The sequence below is a fragment of the Populus trichocarpa genome, chromosome 5, assembly GCF_000002775.5.
Source record: "Populus trichocarpa isolate Nisqually-1 chromosome 5, P.trichocarpa_v4.1, whole genome shotgun sequence".
In the NCBI taxonomy this organism is placed as follows: domain Eukaryota; kingdom Viridiplantae; phylum Streptophyta; class Magnoliopsida; order Malpighiales; family Salicaceae; genus Populus; species Populus trichocarpa.
Genome location: NC_037289.2, coordinates 18,587,087 through 18,600,617, shown reverse-complemented (window position 1 = coordinate 18,600,617; position 13,531 = coordinate 18,587,087). Strand labels below are relative to the sequence as shown.

Genomic DNA, 13,531 nt, shown 5'->3' with positions numbered 1-13,531 from the left:
AAACCGGAAAAACCGAGCCAAACCGGTTTGAACCGGTTTTTATCCTAAAAAACTGAATCGAAATTGGTCAGTTTAAACCGGTTTCAAATTTTTTTTAAAAAAAATTTCAATTCAGTTATTTTTTTTTAATAAAAACTAATCCAAACTAAAAATAATCTTATCTAATTTTACTTTCACAAGGTAAGAGCGTCTGTCTCTCCTTCTATCAAGTCTCCAGAAGGAAAAAAAAAAAACCCAAGAAGTGTGAGACCGTGTGGAAGTCTACTAGGAAACCATATAATAAATGATGGGGCCATTAAAGGAATGGATTTTATTGGTTTAGAACATGGGTCTTCAGTCTTTCATACATTAGTTGTTGGGTTTCTTCCCTGTGGATTAAGGAGAAAACACTGAATCATTAAAATATTTATTTGATTATAATTAAAAGGGTATTATTCAAATATTATTCATAGAATAAATTACTCCACTCGAATCGAATAGAATTTTGAAATTGAATTCAATTATTGAATTCAATTTCAATATAAATAGTTCAATTTAAAATAGTTAAATTAAAAAGTCTTTGCAGAACGATCTATAAAAGAATTTATAGATTGATGTTCAAGCTTTTCCCTAAAATTTTTGACTTAACAAAACAAGAATGGACTCACGCTCTGTAGGATTTGAACCTACGACATTGGGTTTTGGAGACCCATGTTCTACCGAACTGAACTAAGAGCGCTTTTTTATTACAAAAAAGAAAGTCTTTGTCTAAAGAAATGCGTTGAAAAGGGGCAGATGTATAGAACCTTTCAACGAGATAGTGCTTTCTCAACTCTCTCTAATATAAGAATAGATAGCATAAGAGACAATAGATAATCTATAAATTTTGACTTTATTAAACTTTATCTATACTTTATTTAAATTTAACTTTATCTATTTTTTTATCCGAATCAATTAGAAATTTTTCTATTTAATTTCGTGTTCATTTCTTGTTAGTTTAATGTTTTGATTGTGGGTTCGAGTGGCATTTCACCCCTAACCACAACTCATCCGCTGATTCTTCAACATCAGTCGGTTCGGACCTCCACTTAGTTTCACCCAAGCTTCATCGATGCTTGCACCTTCACTCTTTATTTTTCTTTTGTATTATCCTTCCTTATCATTTATTCTTTATTACCATACTAATTCCTTGTGATCTTTTCCTCAATTTTCTTATTCTTATATCCATCAAACTCATTACCGGTTTCACCAACGTTATGAGTTCTAAACTCAAATTCGTGATTCTCTTTTCAACTTCATCAATATCTTTAAATTTATCCATGGAGGTCATCTTTTCCATTACGCACAATATTTATCATCATTTATGCATTTATTCATTTCTTTTCTTCCTGAGTTTTCATTTCTTGTTGAGGCCTCATTACCTTTGGTCTTATGTTTATATGTGGGTTTGCAACCTAGGACAACCTGAGAAAATAGAAAAAAAAATATGTTTGAGATTTTAATATCCCACATGAATTGAAACAATGCATGTGGATGTAGGTTATAAGAAAAGAAAGGTGAAGTGTAATATAGTTATCCCTAGGGGTGATAAAAAAAAAAAAAACCAAAAAACCGATAAAATTGAAAGCGAAATTAACCAAAAAAACTGGACCATGAAAAAAAACTTAATTAACCAATTAGAAAATCCAAAAAAAATATTCGGTTTGGTTTCAATTTCAAAAATCTAAAACAGATTGAACCGAACTCAATTGGTTCAACCAACACTAAAAAAACAGTATAAATATAAACTTTTCTTCTACCTCCGTGGGTGGCTGTAGTTGGTGCTGGCAACAATTAGTGATGACAGTGCGAAGGATGATGAGAGGTTGTGAGGACTACCAGAAAGACAATGCTGAAGTTTGGTTTTATGGTGGTCTTGTTTTCTTAAGGAAAATAGAGTTAATCACGAATAGAAGGAAAAAAAAATAATGGGTATTTTACTTCAACTAACCTAACCGAACCAAACTGAAATTGGTTGGTTTGAACTGTTTGGGTTTGATTTTGGTTTTTAATTTTAAAAAATAAATTTGGTTTGGTTATTTTCTAGGTAAAAACCAAACCGAAAACAATCACCCCTAGTTATCCCACAATGAAAAGTTAAGAAACAATTCGTGTGGATATAGGGTATAAAAGAAGATATGTGAGGCTAAGCATTTATAAATTAATTTTATATATTTTGGATTTATTTTAAAAATGTGAAAAAAATCAGATATCATCCAAGTTATGCCAGGTCACTCAGGTTTGATCGGATCAATTACAAGCCCAAGTTTTTATGATTTGAAACCCGGTTAAGGCTCTAGATCAATTCGTGAGGCCAAACTGGATTTCATAAATATGATAAACACACTATTCTCATCCATGATAGTCTAGAATTTTACCACCCCTTCCTGGCAAGGGCGGAGGCATGTTAAAGGCTTGGGTGGGCTATAACCTAGGTCAAGATTTTATCAATATTTTTTTGACTAGTTTTATGTAAAATAATTTTTTTAATTCTCGATTGAGTTATCAAAAAATTCTGAAAATTTTGTGGAGCCTTCTAATATGATGTTTTAGCTTGGATTAAAATTTCAGAATTTTTGGAGAAATTCAGAAATTTGATGAAAAATCACAATTTGACCAGTTTTACGTTATTGAGCGTAATTTTCAATCCGCCCATCAGATTGAGCTGAAATTTTACGAGGGATCTTAAAATATATTGAATAAAATCTGGTTAAAATTTTAGGATGAACGGAGCTTGGTAGTGCTAAAAAAAAGAATTGTCAAATAAAAGCAAAACGACTCATTAAGAGTAAAATGGTTATTTGCCATTAAAAAATAAAACAAATCAGCTCTTCCTTCCTTTTATATGTTGCCGACTAGGCAGAAGCAGAATAGAAAAAAAAAAGGTGAGAGAGAAATAGAGAAAATTAAGGGAAAAACATAAAAAAAAAATCAAGGAAAAAAAATAAGAAAAGTGAGAGAATAACCTTATAAACTTACAAAGTCCAACTTATAAAACACTAATCTAAGGAAGAATCAAGTGAAGGAAGGAGGAATTGAGAGAGGGAAAAAATTTAATTACTTTGTTTTCCAGTTGACATGAGATTGTTATTTTATTCCGGTTGAGGGGTTGTTACAATATCGATTCAGATTTGATTATAGATGAATTATATTTCATAAAATATCGAAGGATATAACTTTAATAGTGGGTTTATTTTTACTTTCACTTCAATTTTATGTACTTTCAAATTTATTTTTTAATATTTTGTATAATGTATTTGAATTAAAACATTACTGTTAACTTCAAAAATTCATGTACATGATTTAATAATTAATCTTAAAAAATATTTATATATTTATTTAATAGCTCAGGGCAGAAAAAATTCCTAGCTCCGCCCTTGCTTCCTGGTTTTTTTTTTTTAATGTGTCGTGTGGGCTACGAATTATGCGATCCGCTTGAGATAACTTGGTTTCGTAAGTGAAGAATTAAATTGAAAGTGCTAGTTTATATTTAATAAAACTAATATTCATGTGTTTGTATTAATTTATAACATATTTAATGAATCATAAAACCGTGATTTCCTGCATGTAGTAGATTTAATTATACACATCATCATCTGTTAGGAATTAATGCAGATTAGAAGACGCATTTCTAAATTTATGTAAACACTAGGAACTAGCTAGGGTAGCTCCTCCTAATCTCGTTCACCATTTCAAAAATCAAACCCATATCGGCATCATTAATTTCTTTTAAGGCTTTTGCTGAAATTTGGAATATTCGACAACGTATGCATGTGTTGGACTTGTGTAATGGATGAACCGCACATGATGATCAAGCCCAATTTAAACTCTTTCTATATATAGTAATTACTTGCACAAATAAAGGAATAACAGAAGATCATAGAAAGAAAAGGAATTCCTTATGCATGCTTGGTCATATCAGAGTTATGTCTGATCAAAGAAGAGAAGCTAGTACGCATGGAATAATACATTAAACTGCATATATAGTGATCTTTTGTCACATTTGAGATAATTATCAACGACGAAAAAAGAAAAAAAAACAAACTCTTAGCTTAAGAAGTGGCAAACTAGCTATCCTTCTTCTATTAGACATGCACGCAGAGGAGAAAAGGAAAAACGAAGAAGATGGCGAACAAGAATCTGACTTAATTTTATGATTTCTGTGTGCAGGCAAAATGAAAACTAACCACGGTTTTTTTTTTATCTTGATATCTTTTTAAAAAATAAAACTAGTCCCGTTCGAAATTCGTGCTTATCCTTTTTAATAGCTTCCTAGAAAAGGGTGAAAACTAACCACGGTATTTGAAGCATGCATTATGCATATCTCAATCTTACGCATTCGTTTTCTAGTGCCAGATTTCCCCTTGTTGAAGAAAGTTTTCTTTTATGAGTTCTTAATTATGAAGTGAGATAATAATCCCGCTTTAGTTTACTCTCACCTGCCCCTTCCTGCCTATACGTACACAGATTATATCAGTATATTATTTCCGTGTATATATTTTCAAGTGAGATAATATTATTTTTGGTGGAATTCTTGTATGGAAAGATACCCTTTGGAAATAGACTAATCTTTTCCTATGAGGTTGTTAGTAATTAAAAATCCATTTTTGGGGGTTTAACAGAAGATTTCTGCCTTGCAGCCAAGCAGTTTTTATTTATTTATTTATTTAAGGGTCTATAATTGCTCTGCAAATTTGTAGTTTTGTTGTTTATTTAGTCATCAGAAAGATGCATGCTTTGAATGCGCTGTGCGTCTAGGGATTAGAAAATTTGTACAGAACATGCTTATTCTATAATATTATATTAATATTACTGATGATTAGAAAATGTCACGTTTTTGTAGTTCAATTTTTGTATTAGGTGTGATGATATTTGTAATGTGTAATATTATTTGAATTTAATTAATGATATGATATTATTTTAAAAAAAAACATGTTTAATGGGTGGCCATTATCCTCCTAATGCAAATTATTTTTTAGTGGTTCATGGGAGTCATGTTAGAACATGCATGAAATGAAATTGATCATCAAATGGGTCTATCATGCCTTGTCCAAAACCCAGAGTTGTTTTTTAAAATATTTTAAAATAAAATAAGATATAACTAATAAAGTATTTTATTTAAAACACTGTTTGGGATGCTAGCGCCTGTTGGGCAACTGATAGCACAAACAACACAAAACATCAAACGCACCAATCGCAGTTCCATCATCCAGAACAAGATCCAAGGCTGAAGGAGGGCTCAAAAAAAAATCTATGAGAAGATTGTAGCTTAACCAAGGGAAGCTACAATCTAAAAGTTTACTAAGAGTCAGTGAAATTAAGAGTTTACTTCATGTGGCACCGTCGCGTTCTCTACCAAGGGAAGCCTGAATGTCCACGGTCAGAGCAAGAGCATCAGCGCAGAGAATGAGCTGTCAACTTGAAACTTTCTATTGAGATAATTGGCATCACCACCTCTTTGCAGCACGAGATCTATGCAAATAAAAGCATTCATTCACTTATTAGTTGTCTTCTTGTAGATTCCTACATTTTATTTTGTTTTTTGTTTTATCATTTTGCTATTAGCCTGCACAACTCAAACATTGTTTCATTTCATGCAAACCAACCAGGAATGACGCGACTACTTAACATGCAAAATCCTCATCTTGCAGTCTTTCACCTAAATTCTACATGAACTGCAGTAAGATATGTTATCAAAAGATTTCGATGAGTTTGATCATGAAATCGTTCTCTACTGTTTGGATCGTTTTACTGCAGTTTGATATGTTATCAAAAGATTTCGATAAGTTCATAATAATACAAGATGTGAATGTTAATATCTATTTCTCATTTGCTCTCAAGTCTTAATCACCAGGTCTACCTGTGTCACCATTGATCATATAGCACTGCAAAAGCTTGCAAAACAAGCATTTTAAAACTTCTTTAGCGATCTATTATTGTAGACAACTTCTTGAGACCCACTCAGATTACAAAATCAATCTGAGCCGAATCTCATCCGAAGTGGGATAAGAAAACCAATTTGCTGGACTCTTAGATACAGAAGGAGAGCCCGAGATGTCATGGAAACATTCATGGAAACATTGGGTGCACAAATGTAGAAGTGACCTGGACTAACAAAAATGTAATATCTCTGACTCTTAAATTTAATCTTCCAGAACACATACGAGATGTTCTATGTTATTTGGACAATTGGCTTACTTCAACTCCAAACAAAGAATCAACAATTGTCATCAATTCTTATGAGAATAAGATTAATGAAAAAAAACTGCAAGTGCAAAGGAATTACCTGGCCGTGAAAACCACAAGCAAGATGCATATTCATGGAATAACTGCACGGTGTTGATTTGTCCACTTGTTATAGTCTAGCAGCAGTTGCTCAAGAAGTAATGGTACGAGCCTATCCAGAAGAGCTTGCATTACTCTGTATGTCAGCAAAGTTCAACTGTTTCTATTATATGATAGCTCTGTTCCCAAAATTACAGAAGTACAAGTGCATCTTGCAAAATAGGAAAGAATCACTGGTTTTTTTTTTAAATTACATGGTGATATTAGCCAGTTAATCAGCACTAAAATGAAACATTATTAGATATTTAGCAGGAACAAACTTCTTGCAACTCTTAATGTCTTCTTGAAATTGCAACAAGTTGTGACTCTCAGGATGCATTATTTATTCTAGTAACAGGATGTAGTTGATGAAAGCTATAATTTCTTTTACGGTAAATAGAATTCTTCCATCATTTGGATGAACTTAGATTTTCTATGTTTTGGTTTTCAACCCTCGTATTGGGAATAGCCAGATGCAATGGCTCCAATCTACTCACTTTGATACTTATAGCATGTTGTAGGACACTGATTAAACAATGGATTTGAGGAAGCTCAAGGGATGTTAAGAAGTCAATCCTTGGCTGATTAAAAATTATTTTTGTTGATGCAATCAAAGCACGGTAGCATCTATTGTGATGCCACGTTGAGGGCGTGATACTTTCTTAATCCAAGATCTATTTTCGCTGGTAAAATAAGGCCGATATACTTACAAGGGCTCCCTAGTTCCAGGATCATGTACCAAGCAACAAATATACCAATATGTTAAATGAAATATTCATTAAGACAATAAATCCCACAAGTGCATATACTGTAATTTTGAATTTCATCGTAAGATCACTCACAAATTTCCAGCACTCTCCACAGCAGATGTTGGCAGCAAAGTAAAGGGCTGTGTGTAAATCTGTATTCAAAGAATGAAGACCTTTAAGAGTATGATATTAACTGCTCAACATCCATATAAAGAAAAGAAAGAGCAAAATGCAACAAATAACTCACTGAAGCAGATAAGGCATGTAATAAACAAATAACAGGAATAGCTCAGTTATGACTGATAAGAATAGGCAAGCTAGTCATAACATTATGCCCATTAACCATTAAGCAGAAAACCTGGGCTTCTGGGATAAGATTGAATAACAAGCTCGTGATATTTTTCAAACAAGACTAGGAAACTTTGCCACAGTTTTTTTTTTTTGTAAGAGAATATTTAGTCACAATATCTAAGAACTTGAACAAACAACTCAATTTGAAATTCCACGAGACTCAACTTACCAATATTGCCTCGAAGCAAGAAGTTTGAATCAAGCTTCAGTGTCAGATTGACAAATGACGAGCAGTAAAAGAGAGCAGAGCCGTAAGAGTGAAGAGGAAAATTGAATATTGACATGAAAGTCAGTATGACAGACAGAAATTTTTGTAAGTTTAAAAACTCCTTAGGTTAAATTACTCCATTTACAGGATAAAGGTGGACAATAGCTAACAAGCAGAGGATGCCATTATAGGTCATAGTTACTTCAATTCCCAGTGACTAATATTGAAATCATCTATCTTTAACAGTCAGCCAGAGAGCGGTTGCCAGGCTATGATCGTGCTGAATCACTAAAAATAATCTTCACCATTTTCACAAAAAGTGTCTGCTGTTAACTAATCAAGCAGTTACAGTGGGCGAGGGACTCTAATCATTGCAGGAGCCCAGGGTCTAAAATTTAAATGTCAGGATACCAACTGAAAGAAGTCAGCTTACAAAGAAAGGGCTTTCAGTAACTATGACAATGAAACATGCAAAATACTTAGCCATTATGATGATCTAAAAGTGTATTAACAACCTCAAGCATGAGATTCAACTTCACGTCAACCTCCAAAAATGGTTCAGAGATATTTGTGTTCCATGTCATGGAGTTCACCATGAAAGCTGAAGAAAGCAAAGTTCAAAAGAATTGTCAAGATGTTGAAACATATTGATTGCAAGAATCTGCAACAATCTCATAACATACATGACAAGCTCCTGTACTAACAAGGTAACACTATTGAATCTACAAAACAATCTGGTCAAATAAAGCAACTTGAGTTCTTAATAAGGCCTTATCTTTTCGATGAAAGGTAGTTGCATTATGTGTAATATGAGTACATGACACCTGCACATTTAGCATATTGTATAAAAGCTGTGATGGAAATTATTATGCCTAAAAGACTTTCAACAATGCATCCCTACATGAGAAACCTGAAAGTGTTTGATATGTTCAATTTGAACATGACCTGATATGCTTACTGTTATAAATGTTTTATAAAACTGTTTTCTCGTAAACTATTGTCTTGCAGAAGTTAAGAGATAGGCATGTACCTGAAAAACGGTCATTTTGGCGTTCCACAAGCTCTGAACCTTGGAACTGCATAGTAAATCAGCAACCCACATACATCAAATTAGACTCCATCGAGATGGCCATACATATGTAAGAGATCTGCAAATCTTTTGAATTTAAAGAAAATTGGATGGCAGTGATACATCTACGGTGAAAACAGATAAGCAGTTTCTCCTCCAAATTCAGTTGCTTCTTCTGCTAGTCATTATCTTATACATCCTTTGGTACCGTCAAGGTAATGATATGCTAAAACAATAGCATAGTGCATAAATAAGAATTCCTCTTTTTAGCTTTTTTCTATCATTACATAAAGTCCATGGTTGGTTCTACCTTGCAAGAAATCATCTCAACAGTGCAATGTTCGTCTGATGGGGAAACTCGTAAGTCTAGCACAGGTGCTGCTTCAAAGTTAAGAAGTTCAACCTTCGGCAAAATGCACCTATATGTGTTGGCATCAAGTGACTGAAAACTTTGCAAACTACCCGTGTTCAATATAGCTTGAATCCCAAACGGGTGACTTAGAAATTCACTGATACGATAACCGCCATCGGTAATCGGCAAATTCATCCTTTCCTTTCTTGCAGCAGTTAAATTTGCTTTCTTTGAGTTATACACTGCCATATTGGCTCTACGTACATTGACAGTTTCTTTTCTTTTCCTGAATAAATTTCACATTATAAGACAAAAACAGATGCAAAGAAAAAAAAAAACCTACATGATAAAATTCAAATTCCATGGAACAATTATCCTCACTAAACTAAAAGTGAGTTCCAAAGACACCAAATAAAACCTGGAATTGGTGAGGTATGGGAAAGCAAAAGATGTGAATGTTGTCAAGCCTTCTTTCCCTGTTGCTTTCCATTTGTTACCACTTGGTACCATCATCCTCAGTTCCTCACCCGCTGCTTCCCTTGAATGACCCAATTAATAAACATGAAAATCAAAACCCATCATAGCAGACCAAAATTTAGCTTGTACACTGGAAAATTAGGAAATAATACTGCATGTTTCTCTGAATACTTGAGCCCAAATGGACCATGAAAATGAAGGATTATAACTCCAAATTCAGGCAAAAAAGAGAGGTGATAGAAAAATTCAGCAGAGAGTTTAACTTTTATTCACCTGTTTATTTCAAGTTCGACTTCCGAGAGGAAAATCCTGTGCCACTCTTGCAAGGGAGGAGGATTTTCTTGGTGTTTTAGCTGTTTCAGTTCTGGGCCACTGTCACTGTCACTGTCATGGCCACTCGAAAAATGGTTTGTAGTTAACGTTATCAATTCATGTTCTGGTAGTTAACAGTTGGTAAAGTTAAACTCGAGCCTGTTGTCTTTCCTACTTATTTAATTATTATTTTATTTTCATGTTCATTAAACTTAATCTCAAAAAAAAAAAAGATCTTTAAACTTTACTTGGGCTTAATAGAATTCAACAACAGCCCAATTGGCCCATGGCACAACGAAGGATAAAGAGTGAAATTGCCATCCAGATCACAGAATGGTGTAAGAAAATTGGTATTTATTTTCATTTATGATTCGTTTGTTTGTAGACCTGGAGGATGATTGGATGTATTATTGCTGGTCATAACAACAAAATGCAAAACAAAATACCATGCTATGAACCGACTAATCTATAAAAATAATGAATAATGAAGGCACAGCAATATTAGGCACAGATCATATATTATACATGGATTTTCCCTAAATGATACGGGGCTGCAAGCCAGCAATTGTAGTAATACGTATCTCAACGAATTTTCTCAATCACACGGAGTTTGGCACTCCTAGACCTGCGATTTAGTCTTTCCTCCTCTTCAGATGGTGTTATTGGTCTCTTGGTAAGGATTGTTCCATTCTGGCCTTGTACCATCTGTCGAATCCATGTTTCTTTTGCATCAATGTCATTTCTCATCTTTCTTAAATCTCTTTTACCAGCCTCTTCTTCAACCACATCTCCATCTCCCCCGTTGCTTTCAATAATTTTTAGAAATGTTTGTTTTACAATTCTGTCCTCCAAACTGTGGAAAGAGATGACAGCAAGCCTTCCTCCAGGGACAAGGCACTCGAAACAGGCGTGAAGAGACTTCTCCAGGGTATTGAGTTCATCATTGACAGCTATCCTCAGAGCTTGAAACACCCGTGTTGCTGTCTTTATCCAACCTTGCCTCCCTCCTGTAGCAATGTAATAACAAATTTAATCATTTAGAAAAACTATACCATGCAATCAAGTTTCAACAATCCATTAAATAACACCCCCCCCCCCCTTTTTTTTTTCTGTGGAGACAATCCAAGCCAGTGGGTGGAGTAACGCCAAGCATCAGCAAAGATTTAGGCATGTAACTTGTTGAACAATGCTGGAAAAGGATACCTTAATTTTAGAAGGAATAGAAAAGGCAAAGTAAAACAATACAACGATGGACTGTATTGAGTAAAGGCCCACCTTTTGTTCCATGAGTTGCACCCTGAATAAGATCTCTTAGTTCACTAGTAGAATGCAAACCACCTTGTTGACGAGCCTGAACAATCTTTTTCTGAAGCCAACGCCAGTTGCTTTCTTCTCCGTACTCGCGCAGAATTCGGCCCACTTCATCATCTGGCCAATAATTTAATATGTCCTTTGCTTTCACACTTGCCTGTCACATGCCTGTTCCAGTCAGTTAGATGAAAATGTATTTTATTGATTCAGAGAGGTAAAATCAGCATCTTCAAAATTTTCTTTTTAAAAGTGATGCAGAGATCTGAAAACCGATATACCACAGGAGTTTCTGCTCCTCAACCAAGGCTCGAGACCAAGACCTCTTACAGGGAGGGGGTTATGGGTGCCATTGAGCCACAAAGGCATTCCACACTAAATTTTATTGAAAATCACTTGGTAAAGACATTCTAGTGTTTAAATGAGAAATGAATCCCTCCCCTGTCAACAGCATAGGTTAGAAAACAATGAGTGAAAAGGTTCACAATTTCATCCACAAAATGTGGCCAGCAAATTTATCCCTACACGAGGGAAAATGAGCCATGATTTAAAAGACATATCCTAGTCATTGCATCTGGCTGTATCTGTGATCACTTGTACAAGCTTCAAATTGATCTTATAATTCAAACAAAATCATTGTAAAATCTCAACTGGGCTTTGGCCAAGATGATATAAAACATAAAATAAACAGCAAGGAAGAGCCTATAAGATGGAATGTTGACATGTTGATGAGCAAAAAATATAACAGAGTCCATAGTAACATCCACTGTGATACTTGGGAGGAAAACATTGAACACCAGAGGACTACAAGAAAATAAACTAAGATAACATGTCATGAGATTTTCTCACCAGTTCAGTTTTGGCCTACTTCCCAGAGACTTCCCCTCAACCATAAACAATCAACTCAACTCCAAGTCTTGATCCAAACTAGATTGGCTCAAGAAAGATAATTTGAATTAACCTACATATGTGGTTAGTCATGCTTCAACTTTGCACCATTCCATATGTCTCTTATTGATTCTCATCTTTCCATATCCAGATTTAGAGCGAATGATACTAGTTAATCTTCGCCACCTTCAGTTTAAATAAAACTAGATCCCCTTCAGACAAACCATACCAGTAAAGCAATAGATAATCTATTTGCAATTTAGAGCTAGACGAGGCATTGTTGACAATAAACATGATAACATGTCCTTAAAGGGTGGGTTGATGAGAGCTAATACCCGAGGATCCATGCGCATATCAAGAGGTCCATTAGCAAGTACACTGAACCCTCTTTGAGGATTGTTCACCTATAAGTTAAAATTAGCAAGCAATTGTCAACAAAGAAATAAATAACATGTAGTTAAATGGTAGAAAATGAGAAAGTAAGAAATGGGGTGAGTTAGATAAACCTGCATGGATGACATTCCAAGGTCCATTAAGATGCCATCAACTCCAGAGCTCAAGAGCTTGCAATCATCACCAATCTCACCAACCACAGATTTTATATACTTGAAATTCTTGAAAAGCAAGTGTGGTTTCAAACTAGTACGGGTTGATTGCAAGAGAGCATCAATATGAGCACGTGCCTTGGCATGTGCAACTGGATCCACATCCATTCCTATGTAACATTCTAATTCAGGATGTCCCTTTATTATCTGTCAAATGAAATTAAAAAATATATATATTATTTTATTGTCAAACAAAATTAAAAGTTAAGAAAAAAAAAGAGGGGGGGGAGGGGGGAGCACTGACAGCAGAGGAATGACCAGCGGCGCCAAGAGTGCAGTCGATGAAAGAGCGGAGAGGTAAGGAAGAGAAAACATCAACAACTTCACCTAGCATTACAGGGACGTGACTTTCAGTCTCATGGAAAGAATGGAGCTCCTCGTATTCTTTCTCTGAGCGAGTTCTTCTCTTTTCCTTATCATTTTTTACCACAACAAGTTCCTCTACGGATTTGTTTCTCTCTTTTTTCTTCTTTTTCTTACTGGCAGTGGAAATACTTCTTTCGGCTCTAGCAGAAGCAAGAACTGGTCTGGAGAATGAGGGGGCTGTTTTGATATTGAAGCGTTGTTTGGCTGTTGATAATGGGGTTGACAGCCAGCAATACATCATTCGCTTTGCCATTTCTGCTTGCTAACCCACCTGCACCACCATCCCAACCAACCAATAGTGTTTTCGAAAGATTAGAATTAGGAGTTAGAACCCTAAAACTTTGGGACATTTTGTAATGTTCGAAGGCCTACACGGACGCCTGTAACAGGTCCATTAGGATATGGCCCATAACTTTTTGTTTTGTGTTTTTTTAATCTAAAAAAGATTGATTGGTTTGGTTATGCTTCTTTTATTAGGGGTGGTTGTTCAGGTGGTTTAACTAG

The 13,531-nt window shown here is 34.7% G+C and overlaps 2 protein-coding genes and 1 non-coding gene across 4 annotated transcripts; all 3 read right to left on the bottom strand.

The window, feature by feature from the left end:
- Positions 1 to 644: 644 nt before the first annotated feature.
- Positions 645 to 718, bottom strand: TRNAW-CCA (transfer RNA tryptophan (anticodon CCA)). Its single transcript has one exon. It is a non-coding gene; the product is annotated as a tRNA-Trp (tRNA).
- Positions 719 to 5,116: 4,398 nt separating this feature from the next.
- Positions 5,117 to 9,607, bottom strand: LOC7469164 (uncharacterized). The gene is made up of 7 exons (XM_024601641.2): positions 9,490 to 9,607; positions 9,030 to 9,357; positions 8,681 to 8,726; positions 8,166 to 8,251; positions 7,185 to 7,243; positions 6,305 to 6,439; positions 5,117 to 5,490 (listed from the first exon to the last, which is right to left on the bottom strand). The coding sequence occupies exons 1-6, from the start codon at positions 9,582 to 9,584 to the stop codon at positions 6,337 to 6,339; spliced, it is 717 nt and encodes a 238-aa protein (XP_024457409.1). The 5' UTR covers positions 9,585 to 9,607; the 3' UTR covers positions 5,117 to 5,490; positions 6,305 to 6,336.
- Positions 9,489 to 13,372, bottom strand: LOC7460963 (uncharacterized). 2 transcript variants are annotated; one of them, XM_024601640.2, is made up of 6 exons: positions 12,906 to 13,372; positions 12,563 to 12,808; positions 12,392 to 12,460; positions 11,136 to 11,328; positions 9,822 to 10,867; positions 9,489 to 9,609 (listed from the first exon to the last, which is right to left on the bottom strand). In XM_024601640.2, the coding sequence occupies exons 1-5, from the start codon at positions 13,278 to 13,280 to the stop codon at positions 10,443 to 10,445; spliced, it is 1,308 nt and encodes a 435-aa protein (XP_024457408.2). In that variant the 5' UTR covers positions 13,281 to 13,372; the 3' UTR covers positions 9,489 to 9,609; positions 9,822 to 10,442. The 2 variants fall into 2 exon arrangements, with proteins under 2 accessions (XP_024457408.2, XP_052309321.1); XM_052453361.1 differs by having other exon boundaries at positions 9,489 to 9,601.
- Between the last annotated feature and the right edge of the window lie 159 nt (positions 13,373 to 13,531).

What these genes read in the sequence shown, in the direction of transcription:
- LOC7469164 (XM_024601641.2), bottom strand. Translation starts at nt 9,584, where the DNA reads ATGATGGTACCAAGTGGTAACAAATGGAAAGCAACAGGGAAAGAAGGC. An exon ending in CCATACCTCACCAATTCCAG is followed by an intron (nt 9,358 to 9,489) that starts GTTTTATTTGGT and finishes AAATTTATTCAG; the next exon opens with GAAAAGAAAAGAAACTGTCA. An exon ending in CCAAAATGACCGTTTTTCAG is followed by an intron (nt 8,252 to 8,680) that starts GTACATGCCTAT and finishes TGCTTTCTTCAG; the next exon opens with CTTTCATGGTGAACTCCATG.
- LOC7460963 (XM_024601640.2), bottom strand. Translation starts at nt 13,280, where the DNA reads ATGGCAAAGCGAATGATGTATTGCTGGCTGTCAACCCCATTATCAACA. An exon ending in CCGCTGGTCATTCCTCTGCT is followed by an intron (nt 12,809 to 12,905) that starts GTCAGTGCTCCC and finishes TTCATTTGACAG; the next exon opens with ATAATAAAGGGACATCCTGA. An exon ending in ATATGCGCATGGATCCTCGG is followed by an intron (nt 11,329 to 12,391) that starts GTATTAGCTCTC and finishes GGCATGTGACAG; the next exon opens with GCAAGTGTGAAAGCAAAGGA.